This window comes from Orbicella faveolata, unplaced genomic scaffold (genome assembly GCF_042242905.1).
Source record: "Orbicella faveolata isolate gen_17 unplaced genomic scaffold, um_ofav_v1 contig_1, whole genome shotgun sequence".
Lineage (NCBI taxonomy): Eukaryota > Metazoa > Cnidaria > Anthozoa > Scleractinia > Merulinidae > Orbicella > Orbicella faveolata.
Genome location: NW_028301536.1, coordinates 31,348,483 through 31,376,008, shown reverse-complemented (window position 1 = coordinate 31,376,008; position 27,526 = coordinate 31,348,483). Strand labels below are relative to the sequence as shown.

General features: G+C 38.9%; 2 protein-coding genes across 3 annotated transcripts; one reads left to right on the top strand and one right to left on the bottom strand.

Moving 5' to 3' along the window:
• Positions 1-3: 3 nt before the first annotated feature.
• Positions 4-27,457, top strand: LOC110053573 (uncharacterized). 2 transcript variants are annotated; one of them, XM_089276101.1, is made up of 22 exons: positions 4-446; positions 2,746-2,824; positions 3,330-3,451; positions 3,891-3,943; positions 13,262-13,352; positions 14,139-14,192; positions 15,003-15,064; positions 16,375-16,451; positions 16,779-16,858; positions 17,504-17,598; positions 18,691-18,753; positions 20,517-20,571; positions 20,999-21,131; positions 21,603-21,692; positions 22,366-22,545; positions 22,820-23,104; positions 23,371-23,446; positions 24,209-24,344; positions 24,936-24,977; positions 25,819-25,921; positions 26,238-26,353; positions 26,993-27,457. In XM_089276101.1, exons 1-22 carry the CDS (start codon positions 405-407, stop codon positions 27,032-27,034), a joined length of 2,076 nt encoding a protein of 691 aa, XP_089132227.1. In that variant the 5' UTR covers positions 4-404; the 3' UTR covers positions 27,035-27,457. The 2 variants fall into 2 exon arrangements, with proteins under 2 accessions (XP_089132227.1, XP_089132257.1); XM_089276131.1 differs by having other exon boundaries at positions 2,728-2,824.
• Positions 11,925-12,907, bottom strand: LOC149118750 (uncharacterized). The gene has a single exon (XM_089276717.1). It carries the CDS (start codon positions 12,879-12,881, stop codon positions 11,925-11,927), a length of 957 nt encoding a protein of 318 aa, XP_089132843.1. The 5' UTR covers positions 12,882-12,907.
• Positions 27,458-27,526: the final 69 nt, after the last annotated feature.

The window sequence follows — 27,526 nt, the reverse complement described above, 5'->3', positions numbered from 1 at the left end:
TTTTTTTCCAGTTTATGGACCTCGACTCCGTCTCGCTCGGTCCATAAACACGCAAAAAAAAGAACTTGGCCAATTTCCAGCCATCTTAACGTCACGCTTACAGCCTATTCATGGGTCAGAAGACTTTTTTCGCGCGCTTTTCTGCGAATGCCTTGTGAACCAATCAGAAGAAAGTTTTCAAAAAACAAAGCGCAATGAACGCTGGGACATCGCAGTGAAGGAAAGTCTTCACGGCAGAGGTGAGATAATTCTGTGTGTTATCCAGAGTTCTTATTTTCTCCCATTTTCCTGCCTGGAGGAGTATTCAACGCAATGTTCAGCATATTCTTTTTCATTGCCATCGTACTGGAGTGTAAAGCTTGAAACGGGCTGGCAATAATCGATCTGCTGCCTTCGCACAAAATATGGCTTCCTCGCTGAATTTAGAGTCCGACAAAACAAGCCAAGTAAGTAGAAAACGATCCTCGTATTTCTCTGTTTTCATTATTTCGTTTCAAAGTGTGTCTGGAAAGCCAGCTGGCTTCTGCTGGAGGCTTCATATATATACTTGACGGCAGAGAAAGAGGAAAGGTTGATCTTGATCTAAAATTTTAGGTTGTCCTATAAATGTCACCTTAGGTGAATTACTAACCTTGATACAAATGTGTGATCGATTCTTAGAGCGGTTCTCAATTGAGTGTTTTAAAAAAGTAATTCAGCAATTACTTTGGTTTTGGTTTTGGTTGTGCTACAGTTTGAGATTTCCCGAGTGTTCTAATTGGTAAGTAATTGGTTTGGTTTTGGTTTTATGACACTCAATTGAAAATCACTCCATGTTCCACAAGATTATGTCTCTGTTGGAAAAAAAACCTTTTGTGGAGAATCGGTGGTTAGTTATATGTAAAGAAACATTATGCCAAGTTGCACATAAGTCCGGTACACTCCTCTGCCGACCAGCTCTGTTGGCCGCTACATTGTACCTTTTGCTTCAGGTCCTCCAACCTGTGCTCTTTACTGTTTTAGCTACAGTCCAACCCCTATTAAGCAGCCACTCTGGGAAAATGGGATGTGGGTGCTTAACAGGGGTTGACCGCTAAATAGAGGTTGGTGTACCTTGAATATTTTTCACCATCTGGTTAATTTCTTTGTGAACATGGAGTCACTTCAAGGCAATCATGGATAAATGTGTGTTTGAATGTTTGACTGCTCGTCATCTTCTATTTCTGACTCTTATCTGCCATCTCTCTTTCTAAAACAAACTTAATTTACTTGTATTAAATTTTAGCTGGCTGTTTAAAAGGGGTAAAGACAATAGAAAAACCCTCATTGGGACCACCAAAAGGTGGCCATGGCCACTTAATAGAGGTGACCAGTTAACAGTTGACAGTAGTTTACCAACAATAATTCTGGGACTCTGACAACAGGCTGCTTAATAAGGGGTGGTCGCGTAATAGAGGTTCAACTGTATTTAGTGCATGACTGCAGAATAACCTATATTGAAGTTTCTTGAAAGCAATGACTATAACAATGTGGGTATGCATTGAAGATGTCAGGAAACTTAAACACCCCAGGTTGAGAGGAAATGACACCACACACTGTTTTAAAGGAGCTCAGTCACAGCATTTTGAGTGATTTGGCCATGCACTAAAATTGCCTTTAAATTGAAGGAAACCTCCGAATAGTAGTTTGCTACATGTAAGATATAAAAACACCAAAAGATTATAATAAACCATAAAGGAGGGGGGTGAATAGGCTTTCAGATTGACGGATTTGGCCTTAAAAAGTGCATGAATTGTGGATTTTTGCGGTAAATCAATCAAATTCGTGGATTTTGAAAACACAGTGGATTGTGGATCAGTTATGAATTTTGGTGCGGATTCCGGATTGTGCCTGTCTTGATGTTCGGATCTTGGGTGCTAAACGAAATTTGGATCATATATCTTTGTTCAGTCTTGGTCGGTTTGTTAATGAGTTCATCCAAATTATTTCTTTTTTCGAACGAAGCTCATTTAAACTCAGGTGTGGGACTGTTATTGGAATTGTACTGTGTTATAGTTGTCAAGCAGGTTGTTTTCTTTTCTATTTGTTTGAAATTAACAATGGCATTCACATTTACCAGTTTTTACACTTCTGTTTCCAGATAGGGTTGTGGTTTCGGATTTGAACAAAAATATTAGCGGATCGACGGATTTGGTGGAAAAAAGGCACGGATCGGGAGATTTGCATACCCCTATTCATCCCCCTCATAAAGGAACAAGGATGGTTAAGGATGGGATAGATTGACGCGGATTACAAACGACTAACTTGAAAAATTTAGGCTAAACTTTTCAAGATGCTCAAATGTGACATAGCTCATTTAAAAGAACTTTATTCTTTGATCACTAACGCATTGATTGATATCAACTCTATACAACTCTTATTACATTATGTTTGGGTTTCTTGTGTGAAGACCACCAATACCCCCCTCAGTTGCTCTATGTTTATCTCTACTTACAAGTAATCTCTACTGTAAGTGGCAATGCAACTACATCACTATGCAGCTGGCATAATTTTAAAAAACACATTATTTTGACAGTGTCTACCCATAGTTGTATACATGAAGGTACTTTTTCTAAGAAACATTTTCTAATGTGTAATTTTTTTCTGTTTCGTCATTCAATTAAGTCTGATACAAAGAACTCAGATTGTGAGTTTCTTAATGTCAGGTTAATACATTTGCATTTGAAGGCAAAATTTTAACATCTTTAGATGTGATTATTTATCAAGGAGATGGAGAATAAAACAGTTGGTGATTATGCAACCTGCTCCTTGTGCAAGAGTCATGGCAGTACAAGAAAAGGCTCAGGTATGAGTGAAGAGACAAATAACTGATAAGAACAAGATAGTTTAAATCCTTCTGCCATGATTGTAATGTTATTGCAAAAGTTGAGCAGCGATGAATAGTTTGTGAAGTGTCTCCAGCTTCCTCACACTCCTCACTTGGGTTTCTCTCATTCTCAACTTGGGTTTTAGAGCTCGACTTGTGTGCAAGTCAACAGCTTACTTGGTCTGGATCAATTGATTAAAATATGATGCTCAATGTGAAGAAAGTATACAAAACAGTTTATACAAGTTCAGTTTATACAAAATTTTCCAGTGGCAGAAATTCTTTGAGAATAGTACTGACCTAATCATAAAAAGTAACACTGGGGTTTCCAATAATAGCTCCTGAGTTATTTTAAACACCTGCCACCTGCAAAAATGCAAAACTGTTTTAACCATTAACTTTCTTATGCTTAGCAACTGTAGCATAAGAAAGAAATGTTCTTTTTTAATGATTTATTTATTAATCAAACAACATGTATCAACAGAGAACCCTCTTCATTCATGGTTGACTATGGATACAAGAACCAGAGAGAAACACTTAAAACATATGAAGATTTGTATTTTGGCTCCTGTCTTGTTTGGGAAAAGAATGAACTATTCTTCAAAGGTAAAGTCTATAAATTCTACAACATAAGTAACTTATAATGAACATGTAGCATAAAATAGAGTAATAATAAATACTTCATAATAAGTTTATTGTGGTGTCTGATATTAACACTAGCTGAAGAAAGGATCTTTCTACAAACAGGGGACACATAAGAAAAGAAGGGTGGTTTTGTATTGAGTATTGTAAAGCCAAAACCAAAGTTATCTTTCTGGCTAATCGCAAAGGTTACAGGCAATCCCTTTAACCAATTAAAACTCCATGCAAATACTAGAGTTTATAACAAAGAAATGCTGGCATTTGTCCAGGATTTAGCAGTATCCAGTGTTCAAGTGCATGCTCAGAGCACTCTATCTAAATATTGTGTGGCTTGTCTTCAAATTGGCCTGATGTGCTTTTTTGTTTTCTCTGGTTTAATTGTTCTTTACTTTTTTTTTATCAGAACATCAGATGGTTAAGGCATTTAAGCTTAGTTCCGAGACCAAGCTTTGACAGGTAAACCAAAAGTTTAATATTTACCTTGCCCTAGCAAGACCGTTTATCGTTGTCTGGTGTTTTGCTTCTCTTCCTTGTCTTTGTCTGCCAAGAAGCACACAAGAAATAGCTGTACTGGCACTTTATATACTTGATGTACATGTAGGTTGCTCTTGATGCTGGACTTGGCTTTTCAGTATTAAAATGTTTAGTGTGCCTGACGATAGGAAAATGCATTCTAATCCTGTCATTCCCATGGGTTTATGTCCCGCAATTTCCACGATGCCAGATGATTTCAGGGTTTGGATCCCATCTTGGTACGACTGGCACACATGGCCTCAGTCTGTTGTGATGCCTTGCTTTGAAGGTTTACCCACAAGTCATGCATTTCTGCTTGTTTTGTTTGTTTGTTGTTCTACGTAGGATTCTTCACAGTTTTCCCCATGGTTTGTGAAGCTGTGTTGATTTATTCGAACTATTACTAGCTAAAATGGCTAAAGGTACTTATCTGAACACCAGAAAGCTGTGTATTACCGCATTTTCTCTGAAACTGCATGGGTAACATGCTGATTTGTGATCTGTCAAATCAGCTGCTTTTCTCGGCGATTCAACTTCTCTTTGCGAATAAAGTTGCAAGGCTAGCCTGTAATAGCATGAATAAATCAACACAACTTCACTAACCTTGGGAAAGACTGAGAAGATTCCAACATACCACATTGAACAAAATTTACACCTCTCAAGGAATTTCACTGCACGTAAGCTTACTGGTAATTGAGGTACAGTGCATGTAAGGCCGTGTAAGTTAAAAACATTCATATTTGGAAACAAAGTGTAATATACTGTAAGTTATTCTTTTCTATAGTTGTACACAGTATTTAACCTTACTAGTAAACAATGCACCATTTAGAGTAATGTGACATTTGATGCCTATAAATGACGCAAAAGTTAAACAATACCCTGAAAAATACACAACTCGGCAAACCCTGTAAGGGAAATGACATAAATGGATATACACAATTGTACATGTAGGTATGTGCTGCTGTCAAGGGTTTGCTTTTCAAGCCGTCTACTGTGGGTATAGGAATCAGGAATTTGGTAAACAATCTGGGATCTTGATATAAAAGGAACTAGAGTTTCTGATTTTGTATTAACTTTATTTTAAATAGTAACCAAATTTATAGTATGGAATGTTAATAGGGAAGGTATTTCTGGTACCCAACCTACAATTAGGTGTCCAGATACCAACTGAATATCCTCTGCTATAACCCAAAAATTTCACATTCCCAGCAACACACTCCAATTACCATCACACACCACGATACACACAAGGGAGAGACTGGCTGGGCAAACAAACAAATCTTTATTGATGTCGTTCCGCTAAGGAAAAGAGACCCATGGGTAGGGTGGGCTGGGTCTTTCTTAACGCTACTGACACATGATTGCTGACAAGCTGACAAACCACACGCTATATATTACAATGCGGATGACCGCTGACAGGGTTACCATAGTAATTACTGTATTTGATCCAAGTACCAAAACCCTCAATTACCATCACACACCACGATAGACACAAGGGAGAGACTGGCTGGGCAAACAAACAAATCTTTATTGATGTCGTTCCGCTAAGGAAAAGAGACCCCAAAGCCAGGAAAAGAAAGGTGGAGTTAATGTGTGTGTCGCAATTTGGTGGTGATTGAATCGAGGATTTTGAACTTTTCTTCATTTGACATGGTTAGATACACTAAATAAGCATCGCTAAGCCAGTCGCCGTGCGACTTGATAAACTCGGTAGGAGCGCGATTATTGAAGGTGAACGAAGCACCCCCACGACGAAAACTGTGGGACGAGTAACATGTTGGATCCAACCCTAAGCTGAAAACTGCTCTCTTAATGAAAGAGTTATAATGGTGTGCTAAAATCGGCTGGTATATGGCAAGCCGTTTGTAGCAAAATTAAATCCTTGCAATATATGTTTAATCCTTTAAATAACGGTTTTATTTAAAGATAGAAAAAGGCATTCAATCCAATGGTAAATAAAATTTTTGGTTCAATTCAATCTTTTAATTTTCACGATTCAATCCAATACCTGGAATATTGATTCAATCCAATACCTAAAATATTGATTCAATCCAATACCTAAAATATTGATTCAATCCAATACCTGGAATATTGATTCAATCCAATACCTAAAATATTGATTCAATCCAATACCTGGAATATTGATTCAATCCAATACCTCGAATATTGATGCAATCCAATACCTGAAATATTGATTCAATCCAATACCTCAAATATTGATGCAATCTTCCTGGGCCGAGCGCGGCCAACAGGAACGAGAGTAACTGAGCACTAGAGAGCACTGAAAACATGGCGGGCGAAGGAGAACTAGATTTAGAAGTTTAGTTTCCTAAGTTTCTTGCAGACATCTTGGATAAAACGGAAATAATTTTTGAGAATTTTGACTCAGAAGTTGGAATCATGGAAGACCATTTCGTAAAATTCCTGTTGAGGTGCTCGAGGAACTTTGAGGACTAGGATTCATCTGGACAACGATAACAAAGATGATTGGAGTTTGGAGATGGACAATTCACAGAAGATTGACAGAGTATGGCTGAGAAGATATGAGGGGTTTCAACAGCTTACCTGATAAGGAACCGAAATCATTCAAGAGTATGGATATAATTTCATTGCAGGTTTCTTTAAGTCCATTGGGTTACGGGTTCAACGGAGAAGAATAAGAGAAAGGCTAGCAAAATTAGATCCCCAAAATACTGTCTTGAGATGGGGTGCGTAAATTCGCTTTGGCATCTGGATGGACATCACTCTCTGATCCGATGGAAAATACTAATTCGGCTGTATAGACGGATTTTCTCGGAGAATAATGTTTTTGAAATGTAGTGCCAACAATAAAGCAGAAACAGTTCTTGAATTGTTTCTGGATGCCGTTAAGAGAGACGGAGAATTTTGGCCTTCCAGAGTACGAGTAGATCATGGTGTTGAAAACGTTGGTGTGTGCGATACAATGGAGCAGGTTAGAAGAGAGGAGAGGGGCAGCTTCACTGCAGGGCCATCGACACAACCAACGAATTGAAAGATTGTGGAGGGATGTTTCCGTTGTGCTTCCCACTTGAACTTTTACACTTTTTGTAGTATGGAATTGTCAGGCATCCTGGACACTGATAATTCAGTACATCTTTCCACCTTACACTTAGTTTTTCAACCAAGGATAAACCTTGCTCTTTGCCAGTTCACTGAAGCTTTCAACCACCAAAATGTAAGAACAGAAAAAAAAACTGGTTGCCATACCAAATGTGGCTTAATCATATGATGCAGCCTGAAAACCCCCTTTCAAATGGAAAGTCATATGATTTTGAATACTATGGTGATGATCCTGATGGTCCAACTCCATTGGACAGTGATAACAATGTTGTAGTTGAAGAAATTGACCTGGAACAACATGATTCAGTGCAGTCATTTGTATTGGAAAGGCTAGATCCCTTAAGATAATCAAGTCAAATAGGAGTAGACATCTTCCAAGAGGTTCTAGAACTAGTGACTGTTAAACTTGGGCAACTGACAATTGCATAATACTACATATGTGTGGGCTGGGTAAAGAAGATTATGGCCCTTAAAGTATTTTGGCAACTCAGTTCACAACAGAAAACCTCACCCTGTATCAAGTAAATTATTTTCTCATCTTCCTTTTCATTGATATACAAAACTCAGAAACTGCTTGAATTACAGAATGCCTAACTTCTAGCAACACAACTAAACTGAAGAGAAATCAGGGCATTTGATAACTGCCATGTGCACTACTCTGCCTTGTAGATTTTTCAGGTGCTTATCAAAACAGATATTAAAATGTTGCAAGGTTAATTTGTTATCTTATTTTCAAAAGTACCCCGGACACAAGACTAACCTCTTGGTGCACTGGCGTAATGGCTACTAACAGGACTCATGTCACTAGCCAAAACTAACTTTGCACCAGCCAGCCTTTTTCATACACAGCTTCACTGACTTTTTTATAAGAGTGGTCAATCCCTGACATTTCTTGTTGCATCTAAAATGTTAATAATAATCACTAAGAAAATTTCACTCCCACAAACACGAATCCTGCTTTTCTTGAATATGCTTATGTTCAATCTCTGATGTACTTTTATCAGTGTTGCCATTTTCTTTTATCTCCCTTTAATAGTTAAATAATTATGATATGCTTATTAAGGCAATTATTTCCACGAAATCCACTCATAGTTTCCCTGTTTTCATTAGTTTCTATTCTCTTCAGTTTTACTTTGTCAGGATAATTCTCAATTTTGTTTTCATCCAGTAGACCAGTATTCCATTCCATCATGATTGTCACAATGGCTAGTGAAAGTGCAAAATCTACTATTCAAAACTGAAATGTGTGGCTAGTTGGCAGTAGTGTTAGCCTTGAGCCCTTGGTATCCGATATTATTCACAACAAATTGGTGCCATGTTTGTCATAGAATATCAAGAAAAACATCGTTTTTACAAAAGAAGTACCACGTGTGGGTTAAATAATGCAAAACACGAGACAACAACATTGAAAAACTTAAAACACACCCCAATGTTCAATGATTGCTGTCTTGTAAAATGTAAAGGTTCTTATTTCAAAAATAACTTAAAGCCAGGTTTACACAAGCAGTTTTTGTGAGAAACATGTTTGATTGTGCACACGGCGCAGCAAAAAATTTTGTTTACAGTTCAAAGTTTAGTGTGCCAGTAATGATTGGACAGCAGAAATATGCACAATACCAAAGACCAATGTGGTAGCAAAATTTGCCACAGTTTATGTTATTTGCCACAAAAAGCTAGCACACACAGCTTTTAATAAACAAATATGTTTGTCACATAAAAATTGGTTAACTTACATCTACAAAAGCGGCAGTAATGGAATCTAAATTTTCCGTGTCCCTTGTGTCTTGGTTGTAGCAATGTCTCATTTACCTAAGCACACTAATGGTTTGATCAAGAACTTCGGCGTGCGCTTCTGCAACTTCTGAGTCAAAATTCTCAAAAATTATTTCCGTTTTATCCAAGATGTCTGCAAGAAACTTAGGAAACTCAACTTCTAAATCTAGTTCTCCTTCGCCCGCCATGTTTTCAGCGCTCTCTAGTGCTCAGTTACTCTTGTTCCTGTTGGCCGCGCTCGGCCCAGGAAGATTGCATCAATATTTGAGGTATTGGATTGAATCAATATTTCAGGTATTGGATTGCATCAATATTCGAGGTATTGGATTGAATCAATATTCCAGGTATTGGATTGAATCAATATTTTAGGTATTGGATTGAATCAATATTCCAGGTATTGGATTGAATCAATATTTTAGGTATTGGATTGAATCAATATTTTAGGTATTGGATTGAATCAATATTCCAGGTATTGGATTGAATTGTGAAAATTAAAAGATTGAATTGAACCAAAAATTTTATTTACCATTGGATAGAATGCCTTTTTCTATCTTTAAATAAAACCGTTATTTAAAGGATTAAACATATATCGCAAGGATTAAATTTTGCTACAAACGGCTTGCCATACTGGTACTGATTACTGATGTACACACCAAACAGGGGTGAAAATGGCTCTGCAGCGACACGCTGAAGATAAGCACTTAAGGCTGAAATGGGACATAGCGGGGACCCGGGTATGAGTGGAAGCGGGATTTTGAGAATACGCTGATTAAATTGTAGGGTCTTCGTGCGGGTGACCGAGAGGACAGCACCACGAGCAGAAAATTTAACACTAGAGCGCCTTAGAAAAAGGGGACTGTGATGAGAAAGATCGCCGAGCGTGCGCGGAACCAAATTAGATATCCGTAAAAAGGAGAAAAAGGCAACGAGAAAAAGCGCAGCCATGCAGGTATGGAAAACGTTGCCAGGGTCGAGTTGGCGTGAGATTTGTAAAAGGATATCCACACTCATGGCGTGCTTGCGCACGGTGAAATCGCCTAAAAGCCTTCTGACGGCCCGGTTTGCGAGACGTGTGTCGTAATCGCCTATAAAAGCGCAACTATAACCTAAAGACTTATTGATATGCGAGAGAATGCTGAGGTAATTCCTAACCGACGAAAAAGACTTGAGTGACTGAGAGAGAAATGCGAGGTAGGCCAGGTATGTGGCCTTTGTAACAGGGAAAAAGGGAAATTTAAAATGAGAACAAAATAACTGAAAAGCGCGGAGATAAGTTCGCATTGTCCTCTTGGTTGAGTCTTGGAAGGCGAGCGTCAGGAACTGAGACTGATATGACTGTAGCGCCAAGCAGTCGTCTGCCGAGAGAAAAAGAAACGAGAAAATGGCTTAAAGAATTGTAAAGTGAAAAACGTTGTCGCTGAGTGCTATCTCGCAGAAATCTTGCTCCGCCAGTACAGAAGAAACTCGAGTCGCGAATTCCGATCCTAAATGGAGTCGGCTTAGGGCATCCGCAAAGGAATTAGCGGAGCCCTCAACATAGCGTGCGCGTAAATTAATGCTGTTAATGGCTAAACATAGCCAGAGCTCCCGAAGACAGTTCTGCATGAAAAGGTCTTTGGATCGCTGATTGTTAATAGCGTGGACAGTGGCCTCATTGTCGACCAAGAGTTCCAAAGTGAGCCCTTGAAGTTTGCTATGCCAGGTCTTCACGGCGACAACGACAGTTAGTAATTCCAGCTGATTGATGTGGAGACGCTGCTGCAAGATGTCGTCCAGAAACTTGCAGTGGAAAAATTCGCCGAAACAAATGGCTCCACAGCCGGTAAGGCAAGCGTCCGTAGCAAAAAGGTGAGGATTGGAGACGACAATGTCAGTTGGAATTACTGAGACACCATTGAAATGTTGCAAGAAAAACATCCACCATTGGAGATCAGATCGAACGTCATCTGGGATTTTAGTTTGTGACTTACAATTTAGTGGAGCATGTTTTAAGGTGTTGATTAGGCGGCACATGAAAGCGCGTCCGGGGCGGACACATGAGGTCACGAAGGCCAACTTTCCGAGGAGCCGTTGCAAATCTTTCCTAGTGCAAGATGTTTTGGTAGACCACGACGAAAGCTCTTCTTGCAATTCTTGTAGGTGAAACTGAGGGATGGTTAAAACCATACTGGCTGTGTTGATCTGCACGCCGAGACAAGTCATTTCACAACTTGGTGGGGTGTCCTTTTTGGGTGATGCTTGTAATCCTAGCTCAGAAAAAAGTCTGTTCATGCATGTGAAGGCATGGTGAGAGGAAGTGGGTTGTGCGGTGCCGTAAAAATCATCAATGTAAACGTCAGCCATAATGCCATGATTATTTAAAATAAAAGCCACTGCTTTCGTTGTGCGCTGGCAGGCAATAGTAGCGGAGCGCAGATCAAAAGGTAAAGTCGTATGAAAATAAAATAAGCCATCAATGCACATGCCAAGGAGATGATAATCAGCCGGATCCACAGGAATTTGGCGGTACGCCCGTTTGAGGTCTTTTTTGAAAACGTGGCAGCCGCGGCCGAGCTGGTTTACGAAACTGACGAGGCGATCTATTCCTGGTAGTTGTAATTTGTAAGGTTCGTTAAGAAAGCTGTCTGACGGAATGCAAGAATTAACCGAGGCATCCGGCGGAAAACTGAGATCATGTACAATCCGAGGCTCAGGCGAATCACGCTTGGGAACACACTGTAATGGTGAAATAACGCAATCCGTATTGAAAGGGTTGCAGTGATATGGCCGGCAGACTGAATGATAGGATAACTCCTTACAAATGTACGTGCTCAAGATGAGTTGACCGTTTGCTCCGGCTGCCGAACCATGATTTTGTAATCGTAGATTTTGGTAGAACTGTAGTATCACAGTTTATGGGCCAACCGAACTTTAGAAAATCTACAACTATCTTATCGTCGTATGCTTTAAGATAGGCTTCCCATGCAGTCAAATTAAAATGCGATGAAACCGGTATTCGCGCCCCTCTATAATTGGGAACTCCTCGGCCGTAGGCGCGAACTGCATCGGCCAAAGAGACAGGAACGTTTTGTCATTCAGATGACTGTTTGGTGGTCTTTCCTCCAGTAGAAAGAGGGGGGATGGGGTATTTACGTTTCTTACAATGGAGCATTGGGTGTTCCGCACTGTCGCAAACACGGCAGCGGTGGTTTTCCTTGTAAATGGCTTGGGTAGCGTTGCAAGAACATTCCCCAGTGTAATTCCACGTCTCGCATGACTTGGTTTGCTTTGCTTTAGGTAGACGGTTGAAAGCTGAAGTAGGCGAGGTGGTACTCGGGGCTCTCAGATCTAAATGCGTAAAGAATGTTTGGGCACGCTCCCTTATTTTGTCGAAGTTGGACCATAACATACGCTTGCTTTGTACGGCATTATGTATGGACAAGTGAAAATTCCGGACACTGGCCCAGGTGTAAGTAGTCGCTTTGTCCATGAGCAACTGTAAATGGCTGAGCATGCTCGAACTGGAGAGCTCTGGCTGTGTTTTTAGGAACTCTAAATAACCACTAACGAACTCACTCATAGACAATTGATCGTACTCCAACGTACCTTTACTGGAGAAAACGTACTGGTTTGGTAAGGTGGAGGATGCCTTCTGGCGCGTGCGAAGTGTATCCAAAGTTGGAAAACTGGCGATAGCCGGATTCAAGGGTGTGGAGGCTGCAAGAACATTCGTGAGCGGAAGATCAGAGCTCGCGTGATCTGGAGTAAGCTGTTGTTGGTTTGCATTCGGGGCCGTCAGCTTGGCCAATTCCAACTGTGTCTTGGTGATCTCGAGTTGTAGTTTAAGGTTGTCCTGCCGAGTACGCTCGAGTTCTATCTCGGAGGAGATTGCAGGCGACGTGATTCCCTCACTGGTTTTCGCGCTCGCTGATTTTTTGGATTTTTTCTTTGGTCGTGCCCCTTGAGCTGGAGGAGGGTTAAGTTCTTGCTCTTCCATGAGACGAGTGAGATCATCAAGATTGTACTCGAAATCCTTAGCCATGGCCATCTTTTGGAGAGTTAGTCGCTGCGAAAGTCAGAGATATTATACGAGATTGACGAAACAGGCAACTAGAAATCTTTCTTAACGCTACTGACACGCGATTGCTGACAAGCTGACAAACCGCATGCTATATATTACAATGCGGATGACCGCTGACAGGGTTACCATAGTAATTACTGTATTTGATCCAAGTACCAAAACCCTCATCGACAAATTCCTAGAGTTACCCCTTAAGTAGCTTCCTCCCCCGGGGATCAAACACACTTCACTAATTTCTGATTGCATGTACTACTACTAAAAATACTGTATTTAGTGGTTGCTTTTATTATCAGTAGAAATGTGACTGTTGAGTAATGTTATCTGTTGATTGCTTTATTGACTTGTAGAATTTCCTGTTTGGGATCATGTTTGTCAGACAGATTAATTGAACTGGCAGAGTTAGCTGAGGAAATTGTGGACGTTGTTCTGTCCTGCCTTGTAAGACAATGTTTTCTGTTTGTCATGAAGAATGTTTTTTTATTTTTTTTTATTAATTTTGTAGCCTGAGTTAGTATAGTGTAGCTATCTGAGGCTGCAGAAACTATGACATTGATGACGGCAACAACAACTTAAATGTGATTTGCCTTCCACATCAGAAAAACATAGGTAATGAACAGTGATCTCTACATATCCCCTATCAGTAGGGTTACAAAAAAAAAAAAAAACATTGGGTACAGTAGGCAAGATCCCAAGGATGACGATCTCTGAGTATGCTTTTAGCCAGATAGACGTCCAGGTGTCCTGTGGATGGCCACTTATTAAAGAAAATTGTTTTTATTAATTATTTTTTGTATGTTGCCTTATAAATTGTTCATTTGAGCAGGCCCTATAGCACACTTTGGATGCCCACTTTTCAAATCCTGGCTAAAAGCCTGCCTCTGAGATACATGGCAACTAAACTTGAACATTATGGCTTTGTTACCTTGTTGGGCTTTATTGTGTGGCAATCCAGAGCTGCAGTGACGTAAAATATCTTTCTACCGGTGGCACTTTTCATGGCAAAGCTGTTCTACATGTGATGCTAAGCTGTGGTGTTATAGCTGCCCTTTCTACTGGCAGTGCTAGCAGACCAATGTGTAGCTCTAACAAACTGTTTAAAATTCACTCCTTAACCCTTTGCAGACCAAGTTGGGTATGTGTTATTTCATAAACTAGGGCCATCAGTGGGTAAATGAAATAAAGCATCATATCTGTCTTTCTTTTTGTCTTTTTTTTTTCATACAGAGCTCAGATGAGTTTGTTCACAACAGTTACCACACTTACAAAGAATTGAAAGATGTGAGTGAACGTGAATTTACTATGGCCCTGACACTTGATTAATAACATCTACATGTATGAACATGTACCTTTACTGTGCAATTAATACTGGTAGATGTGATTTGCCAAGCTCACAAAAACATATAATTTATATTACTTTTGTTATTAATTACTACAAAATACTCACAAACACAAAAATGGCTGAACTCCAAAACTTTTGAGTGAAAATGTTCTGGAGACATCCAAGATATTCAGTGTGTTATGCAAATGAATGAATATAACATTTAACAAATGCATCACTAAATGGAGGTTGGGTGCCTGAGACATTCAGGAGCTTCCACCATTGGCAGCCAACTCTAATAGATTGAGACCATTCCTGTGGCTGGCAAATCCTGGAAACCAAGCCATTAGCCCCTACGCAGAAGGGGGAGACGGGCATCTGTCATACTGAATTAACAGTGGAAAGAGGGAGGGAAGGAAGGGGGAATGCTTGAAGATGTGTTTCCATGCAAAACAATGCTCACTGTAAACGCTATCCCTGTGAAGGCAACACGTCACAGTCCAGGAGCACATGGAATCCTGGTGCACGTACATGTACATATCAAAAGCATCACTAACTGCCATGGGAATGCGGGTGCTCTTTGTTGTTACGGTACCTCTTTGTTGTTAAATTGCGTTTAACTGCATTAGCATGATGCAACAGAAATAAATTGTATGTCTGAAATACCATAACCTGAACAACAGTTATGTATAGTATTACTTCTGTCTCATTAACACAGTCATACAAATTTCGAGAAATAAAATTCAGGGAGCATGTTTATTTGTTTGTAGTGCTCCATTATTGAGGAAGCTCTCTCTGTTGGAAAGAGAAGTGAATTTGTGTCACTCATGAGGTACAGTAGACCATCGCCCTTTGTGTGACTGTTTTGTTTTTATCAAACACATACATGTACTTGTACTTCTGGTGCAATTCGTATCACTCCGTATCGTACATGTACATTCTGGAAACTACTTACAATAGTTGGTGCTGTTGCCAGTGGCGTTCAAGATCTTCAGACCACATACTAACATACAGACAACTGATGTTTTTCTGTTGGCCACGGAACAGCTTTGGTTCTTATTTCAGTTCAAGATACAGTACACCCTGTCACATTAGAGCAGTTTTCAATTGAGTGTTTTAAAACTGAAACAAAACCCATTGCCTGATTACTTCCCACACTCAACTGAAAACTGCTCTACTGGGAATTAAATAATTGCTATTGTTCCATTATTTGCCACCCAATTCCAGAAAAAAAAAGTGACAAGTGGACTAAGTTGATTACTCAAGCAGGTTATTTTGGCAAGGGATGTGACACATAGATTTTAACTTGACATAAAATTAAAATCAGACACATACAATGTTCTGGTCCAAAATTTGGCTTTTTCCCTACTTGTAATAAGAGCCTTGTAGTTATTTCTCAAAGAAAAAGTGATTTGATTTAATTGGATAATAGATTTCCTTGAGCTGTTGCAGTGTTCAAAAGACCCACAAACGATTTTTTGCTGCAGGTATCTCTTAGCAAGAGAACAGGATTGAACCACATACAATACAATACAATACAACTATTTACAATGCAATAAAAATCTGAGAATACTTAACCCTGCAACTTTGTGCAAATGTAGCAACTGCTTCAATAGTTTCAGGATTGGTATATAACAAACTCACAACATGATCAGCTCCCAGTTGGCTTGATAGCTCAGTTGGTAGAGCACTGCACGGGTATTGCAGAGGTCATGAGTTCGAATCCAGTTCAGGCCTGTATTTTTGTCAGGCTTTAATTTCACAACTGCTTAAGTTGTGTACATAACTGCGATGATCAATCATGTCTTCACTTCTTAGAAGGCATGTACTGTACTGTACTGTACTGTACTGTACTGTACTGTACTGTACTGTACTGTACTGTACTGTACTGTACTGTACTGTACTGTACTGTACTGTACTGTACTGTACTGTACTGTACTGTACTGTACTGTACTGTACTGTACTGTACTGTACTGTACTGTACTGTACTGTACTGTACTGTACTGTACTGTACTGTACTGTACTGTACTGTACTGTACTGTACTGTACTGTACTGTACTGTACTGTACTGTACTGTACTGTATTGTATTGTATTGTATTGTATTGTATGTTTAAGAATCTCTGTTCTTTATTTTTTTGCAGTTACAGCTTTAATAGTGATCATCATTTACTAGATAAACAAGGAATTCAGTTACTTTCACTCACTGTTCTTCATCAAGGTAAATCAACTGCTATTCCCTAATGTAAAAAATATGACCAAAAATGTCTGGTTCAGGAGCATTTTATCATGTTTTCATGATTAAATGCCAAAGGTGTTATTATTCAAAGCTCTGCAAGTGCATGTAAGGTTAGATTTGGCTATGACATCAACTCTGTGTTTATTCTTTAGAAAACAGTTTCAAGTCCAGCCCAGCTGGATCTCAGTATACATTCACCTTGCCTAGTGGGAGCTGACTTAATCATGTTGCTTTGAAGCCTTCTTTGTCTTGTGAGTGATGTATTCGAAATGAAGTGATGACTAACTTGTTTTGTTTTAATTGTCCCAGCCATCAAGTACATATGCCAGGCCTGCAAGCCTCGTGATTGTCTAACAAAGTTTGAAGAAGAAATGACAATGAAAGAGCCGGTGACTGTTTTTTTTTTTTAATGTTTTGCTGCTTCAGATAATTTTCATGTACTTTGATTTGACCATGTGGACTGAGGAGCAAAATAAAATCTTACATTGTTCTAGCATTGATGAGTTGTTTGAAGTTGATGTACCTTAACATGTACATAGTGAAGACATACATGTACAGTGCATGTACTACACTTAACGAATAGATTCCATGTTGGCGTCTGTTCAGTAATAGATCACAAATGATGTCAAAATGTGGTAAAAACCAAAAAATGGCACACAAGTTGATAGCTGAGTGTGTCACTGATGTTCTTATCACATTTTGACGTCTTCTGTGATCTATTAATGAACAGATGCATGGTAACATTGAATCTACGTTCTTGTTTTATATAATAAAAAGATCCAAAAAGGAATGTTAATGATGTCATCTATGCATCTGTCCGCCAGTAGATCACAAGTAAGAGCCAATAAAAGAGTGAAAACAATTTGACTTATTATATAAAAGAGAATGGACAACAAGCACTTCAGAATTTTGTTGCATAATGTCACAGTTTTCAACCTTTAACCTATGGCCACATAAGAGCATTCAATGCCTTTTGTGGTAGAAAAATGTTATAACAATAAAAAGTATTATTAACATTATTGTTGTTTATACAGCTTTGCACAGAACTCAGGCTTAAGGGCAATGATCACTTTGTGGAAGGTGATTTCCAAATGGCTGTGGCTTTCTATTCTCGGGCAATTAAATTAAGGTAAAGATTGAATGCTGCTTACTTGTACATTTAAAAATTATGACAAGGTTAGTTAATTGTGGTTGGTTAAGGGCCCATTAACTGATCTTTTCGAGCTGTTGCTAAGGAAAATTTATTTTCATATAACCTCATCATTTTTAGTTAGTTCAGAGTTATTTCATGTGTTTTAACTTTTCCAGGATCAGTAACACTAGTGATGACCTCATCAGGGCATGCCCATGGTCATGTGACTAATACAGAAAAAATGCAAAGGCTCCCAGGCAAATTACTTGATCGGGATTTTTTTCATTGATCTAATATTTTAATTTTAATCCTCATTACACTATGCATAGATTTTGTTTCATTTCTAAAAGGTCAGATTTTGAGAGGATTTCAAAATATTGAAAAATTTGTAATTTTCTGAAAAAAGCATGATTTTGAAAAAGGAATACATAGCTATGTTTCCAATGTTGGCTTTAATCAAAATTCGTTGATAAAGGCTGGATTTAATGATAAACTGCATTTCCTTTAGCATTTAAAGAACCTGAAAGTGTGCCCGATATATATTGGAAGTTACCCTATTAGCGTGTGTGCAATTTACACTACCAGTGCACTTTGGTAAGATCAAACAAAGCCACACAGAGTTAGTTTTTCTTTCTCTATTTCTCTTGTTTTTACATCTAAAATGTAAGTGAATTTTCAAGTTATTGAGTTGTTTTTACTTTCCGCGCTCAGGCTGACGTAAGTAACAGGAAGTGAAATTTCACCTCCCTAGCAACGTGCACGAGCGTACGCATGAATTGGTTAATGGGCCCTTAAGATGGAGCATTTCTTTACTTTTCTTTGTTACTTGTTTCTGATTGACTGAGCCAGTGCCTTTTCAGTACTAAATTTAGTGTTTTAACTTGTCTTGCTTGTGAATTTTCCTGACTATTCAATTGTTTATTTTGGACTGAGACAAAGTTTTTGTATGTTTTTGTCCAGAGTAGAATTTAATCATAACTTAGGCAGTGGACTATAACCATATGACTGGTTACCATAACTGTGTTTTACACTGTAAATATCTACAAACCTTACAGTACTGTTTGCTAAAGTGAGTTCTTCTATTTACAGTCCATTTGACCCCTTGCTGTATGGCAACAGAGCTCAAAGTTATCTCAAGTTAAAGAAATTACGGTAAGGCTGACTTGACTAATTGGAGTGACAGATCAGCTGGTAGTCATGAAATGATGATAAGAAAATAATGAAATTTGCTTGTTATATTTTGGTGTACAGTTTGTTCTGGATAATAGACAGACTGTGCTTGTACACAGTTGTTTATTGATGTAAAGTTTATATGAAATATTTCATATATGAACTGCGGTTATAGGTGAAAGTGAAGAATGATCGTCGCAGTTAATTTTCCAATTTAAGCAACTGGAAAGAAGAAGCCTGAAAAAAATCAGGGCTTCAACGGGATTCGAACCCGTGACCTCCGCGATACCGGTGCGATGCTCTACCAACTGAGCTACGAAGCCACACATTGGGAGCGAGGTCAATTAATTGAGTTCATATCTTCCCGTGAGGAGTGAAATGATGTAAAGTTTATATGAAATATTTCATATATGAACTGCGGTTATAGGTGAAAGTGAAGAATGATCGTCGCAGTTAATTTTCCAATTTAAGCAACTGGAAAGAAGAAGCCTGAAAAAAAAAAAATCAGGGCTTCAACGGGATTCGAACCCGTGACCTCCGCGATACCAGTGCGATGCTCTACCAACTGAGCTACGAAGCCACACATTGGGAGCGAGGTCAATTAATTGAGTTCATATCTTCCCGTGAGGAGTGAAATGATGTAAAGTTTATATGAAATATTTCATATATGAACTGCGGTTATAGGTGAAAGTGAAGAATGATCATCGCAGTTAATTTTCCAATTTAAGCAACTGGAAAGAAGAAGCCTGAAAAAGAAAAAAAATCAGGGCTTCAACAGGATTCGAACCCGTGACCTCCGCGATACCGGTGCGATGCTCTACCAACTGAGCTACGAAGCCACGCATTGGGAGTGAGGTCAATTAATTGAGTTCATATCTTCCCGTGAGGAGTGAAATGATGTAAAGTTTATATGAAATATTTCATATATGAACTGCGGTTATAGGTGAAAGTGAAGAATGATCGTCGCAGTTAATTTTCCAATTTAAGCAACTGGAAAGAAGAAGCCTGAAAAAAAAAAAATCAGGGCTTCAACGGGATTCGAACCCGTGACCTCCGCGATACCGGTGCGATGCTCTACCAACTGAGCTACGAAGCCACACATTGGGAGCCTTACCATAATTTCTTTAACTTGAGATAACTTTGAGCTCTGTTGCCATACAGCAAGGGGTCAATTAATTGACCTCGCTCCCAATGTGTGGCTTCGTAGCTCAGTTGGTAGAGCATCGCACCGGTATCGCGGAGGTCACGGGTTCGAATCCCGTTGAAGCCCTGATTTTTTTCAGGCTTCTTCTTTCCAGTTGCTTAAATTGGAAAATTAACTGCGACGATCATTCTTCACTTTCACAGTTGTTTGTTCTTACATGTACTATCTATTCCTTGTTTTCCACCTATCTCATCTGATTATACCAAACATTACACTTCAATAATCATAATATCTTTTTAGTGTATTTCTTGCTTCCCACCCTATAATTTGTAGCAAAACTTTCATTTGATTTTGTTTCTTGCCCTCCTGCCCACAGGGTTAAGAGTATTTTAGTAAGATGGAGGCTGGGAGTTTGATTTTGTGCTTTTCATCCTTCAGTGGTTGTTACAGGGCTACATCCTTACATATTAGTTTCACTTAATTTTTTTTCACTTTTTCCTATATTCTTACTGTATGTGTCCCTGGATCAGAGTTTATAAACATTATGTTTCTATAGAGTTGACTTTTATGTAACACACTATTACATTCTCACTTACAACAGGCAAGCTTTGTCTGATGCAAAGAGAGCAGTGTATCTCAATCCCGAGTGGGAAAAGGTAAGTTGTTCAGGATGAACTTTATCTTGTAAAATGACATTCTTGTTTGCCAGTCTATTCACCTGAATTAGTCTATGCAATATTTATGGTTTAAAAAGGTAAAAGTGTATTCCATTTTGATGGGTTGGAGTTAATTGGGGCGCCATTTAATTATACAGCATGATGCTACAGGTACCACCAGTACTGAATGGAATGCTAGTCCATTGCAGGTACATTTTGAAGTCTTTGAAAGTGGCTCACCCCTCAACACATTTGTCAAGTTTCTTAAGACAACCTTCAGTTCACCAGTACCCATTTCTTCTTTTGGGCACCAAACCCATGGTTAATTGATCTTGAGTCCAGTGCACTAATTGTTAAAGACTCTTTAGTATAAAGCTAGGGTAATTGGTAAAACTGAATAATAATAATAGTTGTACATACCTTGTAGGGTCACTACAGATTTGCTCAGGCTTATTTTGAACTTGGATTTCCTGAAAAGGCAATGGCTGTGAATTCACTTGCTCAGAAATGTTGTTCATCCACACTTAACTTACTCTGTCAAGCTGGTGCATTCAAGAGAGGTACTATGTCATCAGTGCTTTCATGATATGACTTAACACAGTATGACAAACAAGGTTTAAGAAATTTACATGTTAATGAAACAAATAAGGAAACGGGTAATTTTTTTCCAAAGGCTTAGTCCTATAATTTTCATCAAAGTGACAGCCTCTGGCCTCTCTTTTAAATTTATGTTAATACCTCAATTTACTAAATGAATTGGTTAAATTATCTTAATAATGTAAACCACCACAATTATTAGCCTTAGATACTCACAGAACATGTACACAGGAATAATTCATTTTTCATCTAAAGGTGTTAAATTATAGTATGGATAGCATATACAAAGGAATTTAGCCTGATAAAGTATCACTTCGTTTGATTTCTCATTTCTGGTGCAAAGAGTTTTTGTTTTCTGTTTGCACTTTTACATACCATACAGGAAGATGAAATACTTTTGAACTGTTTGTTTTATTCTAATATAAATTTACTAGAAATGGAAGAATCTGCTGCAGCAAGTAAGACTCAGTGTTGCAGCTCAAGTGCAGAGCAAACTGCTGATAGGAGCCATCACCACCATCAAGGTAACAGTGGAACTGTACTTGAACACCTTTGCTTCAGCACCTATGTGTTTACATCAACTACAAAATTCGCACCTTGGGTTGTATCAAAATGCCAAGTTGATTCATTTGTGATATAGAAAGACAATGCTTCGTATTTATTTAGCAAACTGTTGCTTAAAGCCTCTTTCACATTACACTGTATCTGCCTTTTGACTAAATTGTAGTTGACAGTATAAACCTCATTTGTCCTGATTGCCTCTTCACATTCCAGACATCTCTATATCTTCAGCCAAGTCTTTTATGCCTCTCCCAAAGATAGAAACCCCAAATCAGGAGTTTCAATGCATTTTTAATTAGGTAGCACTCACTCACTCACTCATCTGCATAGCGCCTGCCGGCGCAGAGTGAGGAAAATTAGCGAGCAATTAGATAGCAAAGAACCCTAAAAGCTGTGGAAAAAAAAGAAACTCACTCACTCACTCACTTATCTGCATAGCGCTGACTGGTTCAAAGGGCGGCAAATTAGCAAGCAATTAGATAGCAAAGAACCCTATAAGCTGCAGAAAAAATAGAGAGAAAATACAAAGAACACGTGCACATGCATGTGTTTTTCTTCCATCAATATATTGAAGTTTTGAGTTAACGTCATTATTTTTGTCCGTACTGAATTGTTACATGTTGGGTTTTGTGGCAGCTTCTGGAAATCCTTGTCCATCCAGAACTAAGGTAGGCAGCAAAAGAAATTGGAAAATTGCAAATGAAAAATCTGTTGTACATGCTACAGCACCATCGTTGTCATCATCAGCGTTAACATCACCAGCAGAGAAGGGCACATCCAGACATTTGCTGAATTTAGGAGATCATTTAAGTTCTGGTAGGTTTATCAGCACGTGTCTGTTGTACTGTATTATGGTCGTGGTCATTGTCTAAGGGAAAATGTGAGTGTTGGTTTTGAATTGTGTTTCAGTGGATACAATGTTTAAGGCAATATGATCGGATACATTATTAAAGCTGTTTCCGCTTCTTTTTTGTAATTTTTGCACCCTCAAAAATGGTCCAATTTCATGTTGCATGGGATGCAATAGATTAAGTGTTGTCCCTTAGTCTCTTCGATCTTGTGACGGAAAATCTACTCACTACCCTCGCAGATGAAGAAGATAATTGTGACAGTCGTAGCAGTGAAGATGAAGACTCAGTCTGTGACCTGTCAGATGATGACTCCATTCCCCCTCTTACATATGACAGCAGTGACGATTGCAGTGATGATAATGATGATAATTTGAATGAGGATAAATTGTTTCCTGGAGACTCGGTCATGTCTAGCCTCCCATCCTTGGCCTCTCCAACCAGTTCAGATACAGAATCAGATGATAACTTGGATAGCGACGGTCAGCTTGCTGAGGGATGGGATGCAGAAGATTTGCGCTGTTATGGTATGTGCTGCTTTATTGCTTAGAAACCAATGTTAACCCTGATGTTAGATGTTTTCACTCATTGCTGAATGCCCTAGTTTTAATGTGAATCACATTGGAATCTTGTCATTCGACCACCATCAGAGCACCAAAACCTGCTGTATTAATGGGGGTGAGAAATTTTATGTACCTCGTCCGTGTCCTGGTTTTGAAACAAATCAATGCAGTAACATTTGTCTGAAGTTTCAGGTGACGTTCCTTTACAACTGCAAGTTTTTTCTCAACAGATCCGGATTGCCTGGTTTGTAATGATGATGATGATGATGATGATGTAGATGATGACGATGATTTAGATTTAGAGAGGTAAGGAATTAATGTTCTCAATTTGCATGACGTGATCTTGGATCTTTTGGGTTATTAGCATGCAAGGTAAAGTACCTGCTGCTGATATTGGTAAAATATAGCTTCCACAACCTCTCCTCTAGAGCTTTAGAGCCGTATTGTTATTTTATCTCTGAAATGTCAGTCTTATGAGCCATCTGGCCGAGATGGGTGGATATAGCTTACTACTCCTCCCCCAACCATTCCTGTATTTTATTTATACGCCCAGGTGTAGAGAGGCATTTTGGGAATTGTGTATTTCATGTACCCAAGACTGCAACACCAGGACAATGCTACTTGTCAGGTTCGAATTCTCAACTTTTGACTCTCGGTCAGTGAAATGGTTGGCTAGAATTTCTTATTGACAACCTCTAATTAAGTTTAATTTGGGCCAAATGGAGAGCTCATCCTGAATACTGTGGTAGCTTGAAGTGAGTCCGGGTACTGCTACTCCCCATTCGAGTGCATGCCAGGTTGTGTCATGTTAGTTCCTTGCATTTCGTCAGGTTTGGTTTATAGATAGCTGGGACCTACTGATATGCCTGGGTGGACAGATACACTGTCTGTATAGTGTCTTGTCCAAGAACAGAACACAGTGACCCTAGCCAGGGTTCAAAACTTGGGTTGTGTCTAAATTCTAACACGCTAACCACAAGGCATCTGAATTTCTCACTATGCTACTGTTAGTAGTGTCTTTTAAATTTGAAGCCTCTAAGTTTATCAGTTCTTTGTTTGTTACGGCAGTGATGATGATGGTGATGACGATTTTGATGATGAGGATGATGAGCACGACAGTGATAGTGACGAAGATGATCATGATGATGATCATGATGAGGATTTGCTGAGAACTTTATTATTACCTTCTCTTTTGAATGGCGAGGTGCGGTTTCGTTCTCAACAGTGAACAATATTATTATCATTTCTCACAAGCTGTTTATGAGAAAATTGAAGAGCCTGTATTGATCTTGTCCGAAAACAAAGTGTTCTATAAAAACAGACCACTTGCATAATGCAAAGATTAACTTCGTGGCTCAGTAAATGAAAACCCACAGCATGGTGTGGCGAAGAGACGACCCTTTTGACCTAATCAATTAGCTTGTTATTTTCTTCTTGTTCTTGGAGCCAAGCAAGAGTTTAACTAGATCTCACGATAGTTTCTTGTATTTATTAACTTTTGTATTTTTATTTTGATAGATAGGCTTTTATCTTGTGAATAATTATAATGTTAAAAAATTTAATTTGTTCATAGTCCTGATAATTGTAACTCTTTTTAGGTGTCCCCAATTCGCAGCAATGCTAAATCTCATTGACACATAAATAAAGTTATTATTATTATTATTATTATTATTATTATAGATATTATTATTGTTATTGTTGTTATTATTATTATTATTATTATTATTATTATTATAGTTATTATAGTAGTGGCTACAGTATATTTGATATTAATAATGTTTGTTTGTCTTTGTAGGTCAATTCTTTCACGGGTTTTGTGCTAGGCGTTCTAGATGGGGTAAGTAGCTTAAGGTTTGCCATGTGTTATTCCTGACCAAACGTGTATACAGTAAGACACCCCATGTCTTTGAAAGTTACCATGTACTGTGAAAAACACTCGTTATCATTTGCACTGTTGCACGCACTATATTTCCATATAAGAGGCAGTTGTCTATATCGTCTGTTACGAAGTGACGTTGTGTGCTGTTAGAAAGAGGTGCTTGGAATGAACTTCTTCGTTCAGATCTTTCAGCAACTTATTTTCTTAAACAAACAGTGAAATTTTCCGCTACTTTCGGGACGCTGCTATTGTTGGAGGGATGGGGGTGGAGGTGGGGGTGGGGTTTCAGGTGGTTGTTACTTAAGAATCTGAACGTTTTATCACCAACTTCTCCCTGATGGCACCTCGGGCTGTCTACGGGAATGTGTTGGCCACTACAGAGGTGCAGTATGAAATTGTCGCCGTTGTGTAAGGGAGAGGTGAGGACTTTGTAAGAAGTGTGAAAGATTGTGGAGGCTGACCAATTTGCAGGAGTGTAATTGGGGATTTTAGAGAGGCTAGGGAAAGAAATACAATCGAGAGGAATTTACCGGATATGATTCCCATACCCGTGGGGAAAATCATAAATTACTCGAATATTTTGACAATCTACTGGCCGGATCGGGAGTCGACTCCAGGGGGATGGGTGCGTACGTGCCCACGAACTCAACTCATGGGTTTCCCTTTTTTTCCTATATGAGTTTGGAGCTCCGCTTGGCGGCCCTTCCCGGAGCTCGGCTATGAAACTGTACCAAACGGTTAGACTGAAAAAGGAACATCCGCATCAATAATTTTTGCCCTGATGTATTTTTATTTCTAGTTTTTTACGGCTCATCCCGAGATGATGAATGAGGGTTCCCCTCCAGCACCGCCTGAAGTGATCGAGTCTCTTCCCAAAGTGATACTCACTAAGGAACGAGTGGGTAAGTCTTGACTTTGTCTGCCGAGATGATCGAGCAGTTCTTTTCTCTCTCTTTTCACCTCTCTTCATTGATAATTTGCTCCAAACCTGAAGAGTTGTGGATACAGTTGTTATTTTCTCTTGATTAAATGATCCTGTGATCCAGCTCGATGGATCTGTATGTTTACGTAAGCTTTACAGCAAGAATAGTTTTGTGGTCATTTCTCAGTTAGTGAAACTCGCAACCTTTTTCTGTTTGCGTCCTTTTCAGGTAAGGATGTAAAAGCATGCTTTTATTTGGCGTTTTCACTGATATTTTTTGGTTAATTTTCCTTCAGCTCTCAACTTATCCTGTGCCATCTGTCAGTGTGATTATGAACAGGGTGAAGCAGTTCTGGAGTTGCCCTGCTCACATCTCTTCCACCCCACGTGCATCACAACGTGGCTGAAAATGGTAACTGCAATACTATTGCCTAATTAACAGACAATAATTGTGAGAAGACTTGTTACCGGCAAGTTTAATTGTAACATTTCCTGAAATTCGTAAAAATGACTGGCCACTAGCCACTGCACCAGTGTTATTTGTCTTGAAAGAAAGCTACAATCGATTTTGTGCATTCTCGTTTAAACAAGTGAGGCAAAAATACAGCCCTGGTCGCAGGTGATCCTGACAGATCATTTCAATGTAGTATGAAGTTCGTTGGCACTGTGCGAGGTTTATACCAATTAATGACTAAACGTCATGCGAAAAAAGTCGTGTTCATCAGGGACACTCAAGCGGCGAGTCTGAACTTTGTCACGAATAAAACTTCATTACACTTTTTGGACTTTTTTGGCAATACTTAAAGTGTTGTCTCGCTTTATGACAAGACGTCTGATTTTCGAAACGAAACAGCTCTTGAGAGCCAAAAATCACTCGTATAGCCGCAGCATTTCGCGCAGAAAACTCCTGATCAAGCTCTCTTGTCGTGGAAAATGGAGCGCAGAAACAGTTGATGGACAAGAGAGTGTAAAATTTCTGATCGCTCAAAATTCAATTTTTGTAACGGGGAGAGTTGTATTTAATGTTAAAGATGTTTTCTTTTCTTTGTAGCACGCCACTTGTCCAACTTGTCGAGATGTTCTTCCTCACTGAGGACAAGTAGCATCGTGCTGTACTTGACTTTACAACGCCGCATTGGCTAGTTCTACAAGTGTCAAAAACAACTCTCTGCTACATGTACCTCGACAGGCAGACAAAAACAGTTATTTTGTCACCAATTTGGAGTTTATAGCGTGGAACCAAGTTGAGCGAGTTACTGGAAAGACAGAATATAACCGTCTTCAATACGTATCACATGTCCACACATGGTTTATAAACTGTGGATAGTAAAACTGAAGTGCACTATTTTGACAACTTTGGTTCCTGTTGTATATGACCCGAAATTTTATATATATATATTTAAAAAAAAATTTAGAATTTATGTTAAATAAATCCATTCGTTTTGTTTTAAAAGGCGCTAAATGCGTAAAGAAGATATATTAGAAAATAAAATGTTGAATTTTACAACTCACTAAATAGTATTGCAACCCCTTTTTTATGTTTTTTTTTTTTGGGCCATCTCAGAACTGTCCGGCTGAGGATACG

What these genes read in the sequence shown, in the direction of transcription:
- LOC110053573 (XM_089276101.1), top strand. Translation starts at nt 405, where the DNA reads ATGGCTTCCTCGCTGAATTTAGAGTCCGACAAAACAAGCCAA. An exon ending in AAATGACAATGAAAGAGCCG is followed by an intron (nt 16,859 to 17,503) that starts GTGACTGTTTTT and finishes TTGTTTATACAG; the next exon opens with CTTTGCACAGAACTCAGGCT. An exon ending in AGCTGGTGCATTCAAGAGAG is followed by an intron (nt 21,132 to 21,602) that starts GTACTATGTCAT and finishes TAAATTTACTAG; the next exon opens with AAATGGAAGAATCTGCTGCA.
- LOC149118750 (XM_089276717.1), bottom strand. Translation starts at nt 12,881, where the DNA reads ATGGCCATGGCTAAGGATTTCGAGTACAATCTTGATGATCTCACTCGT.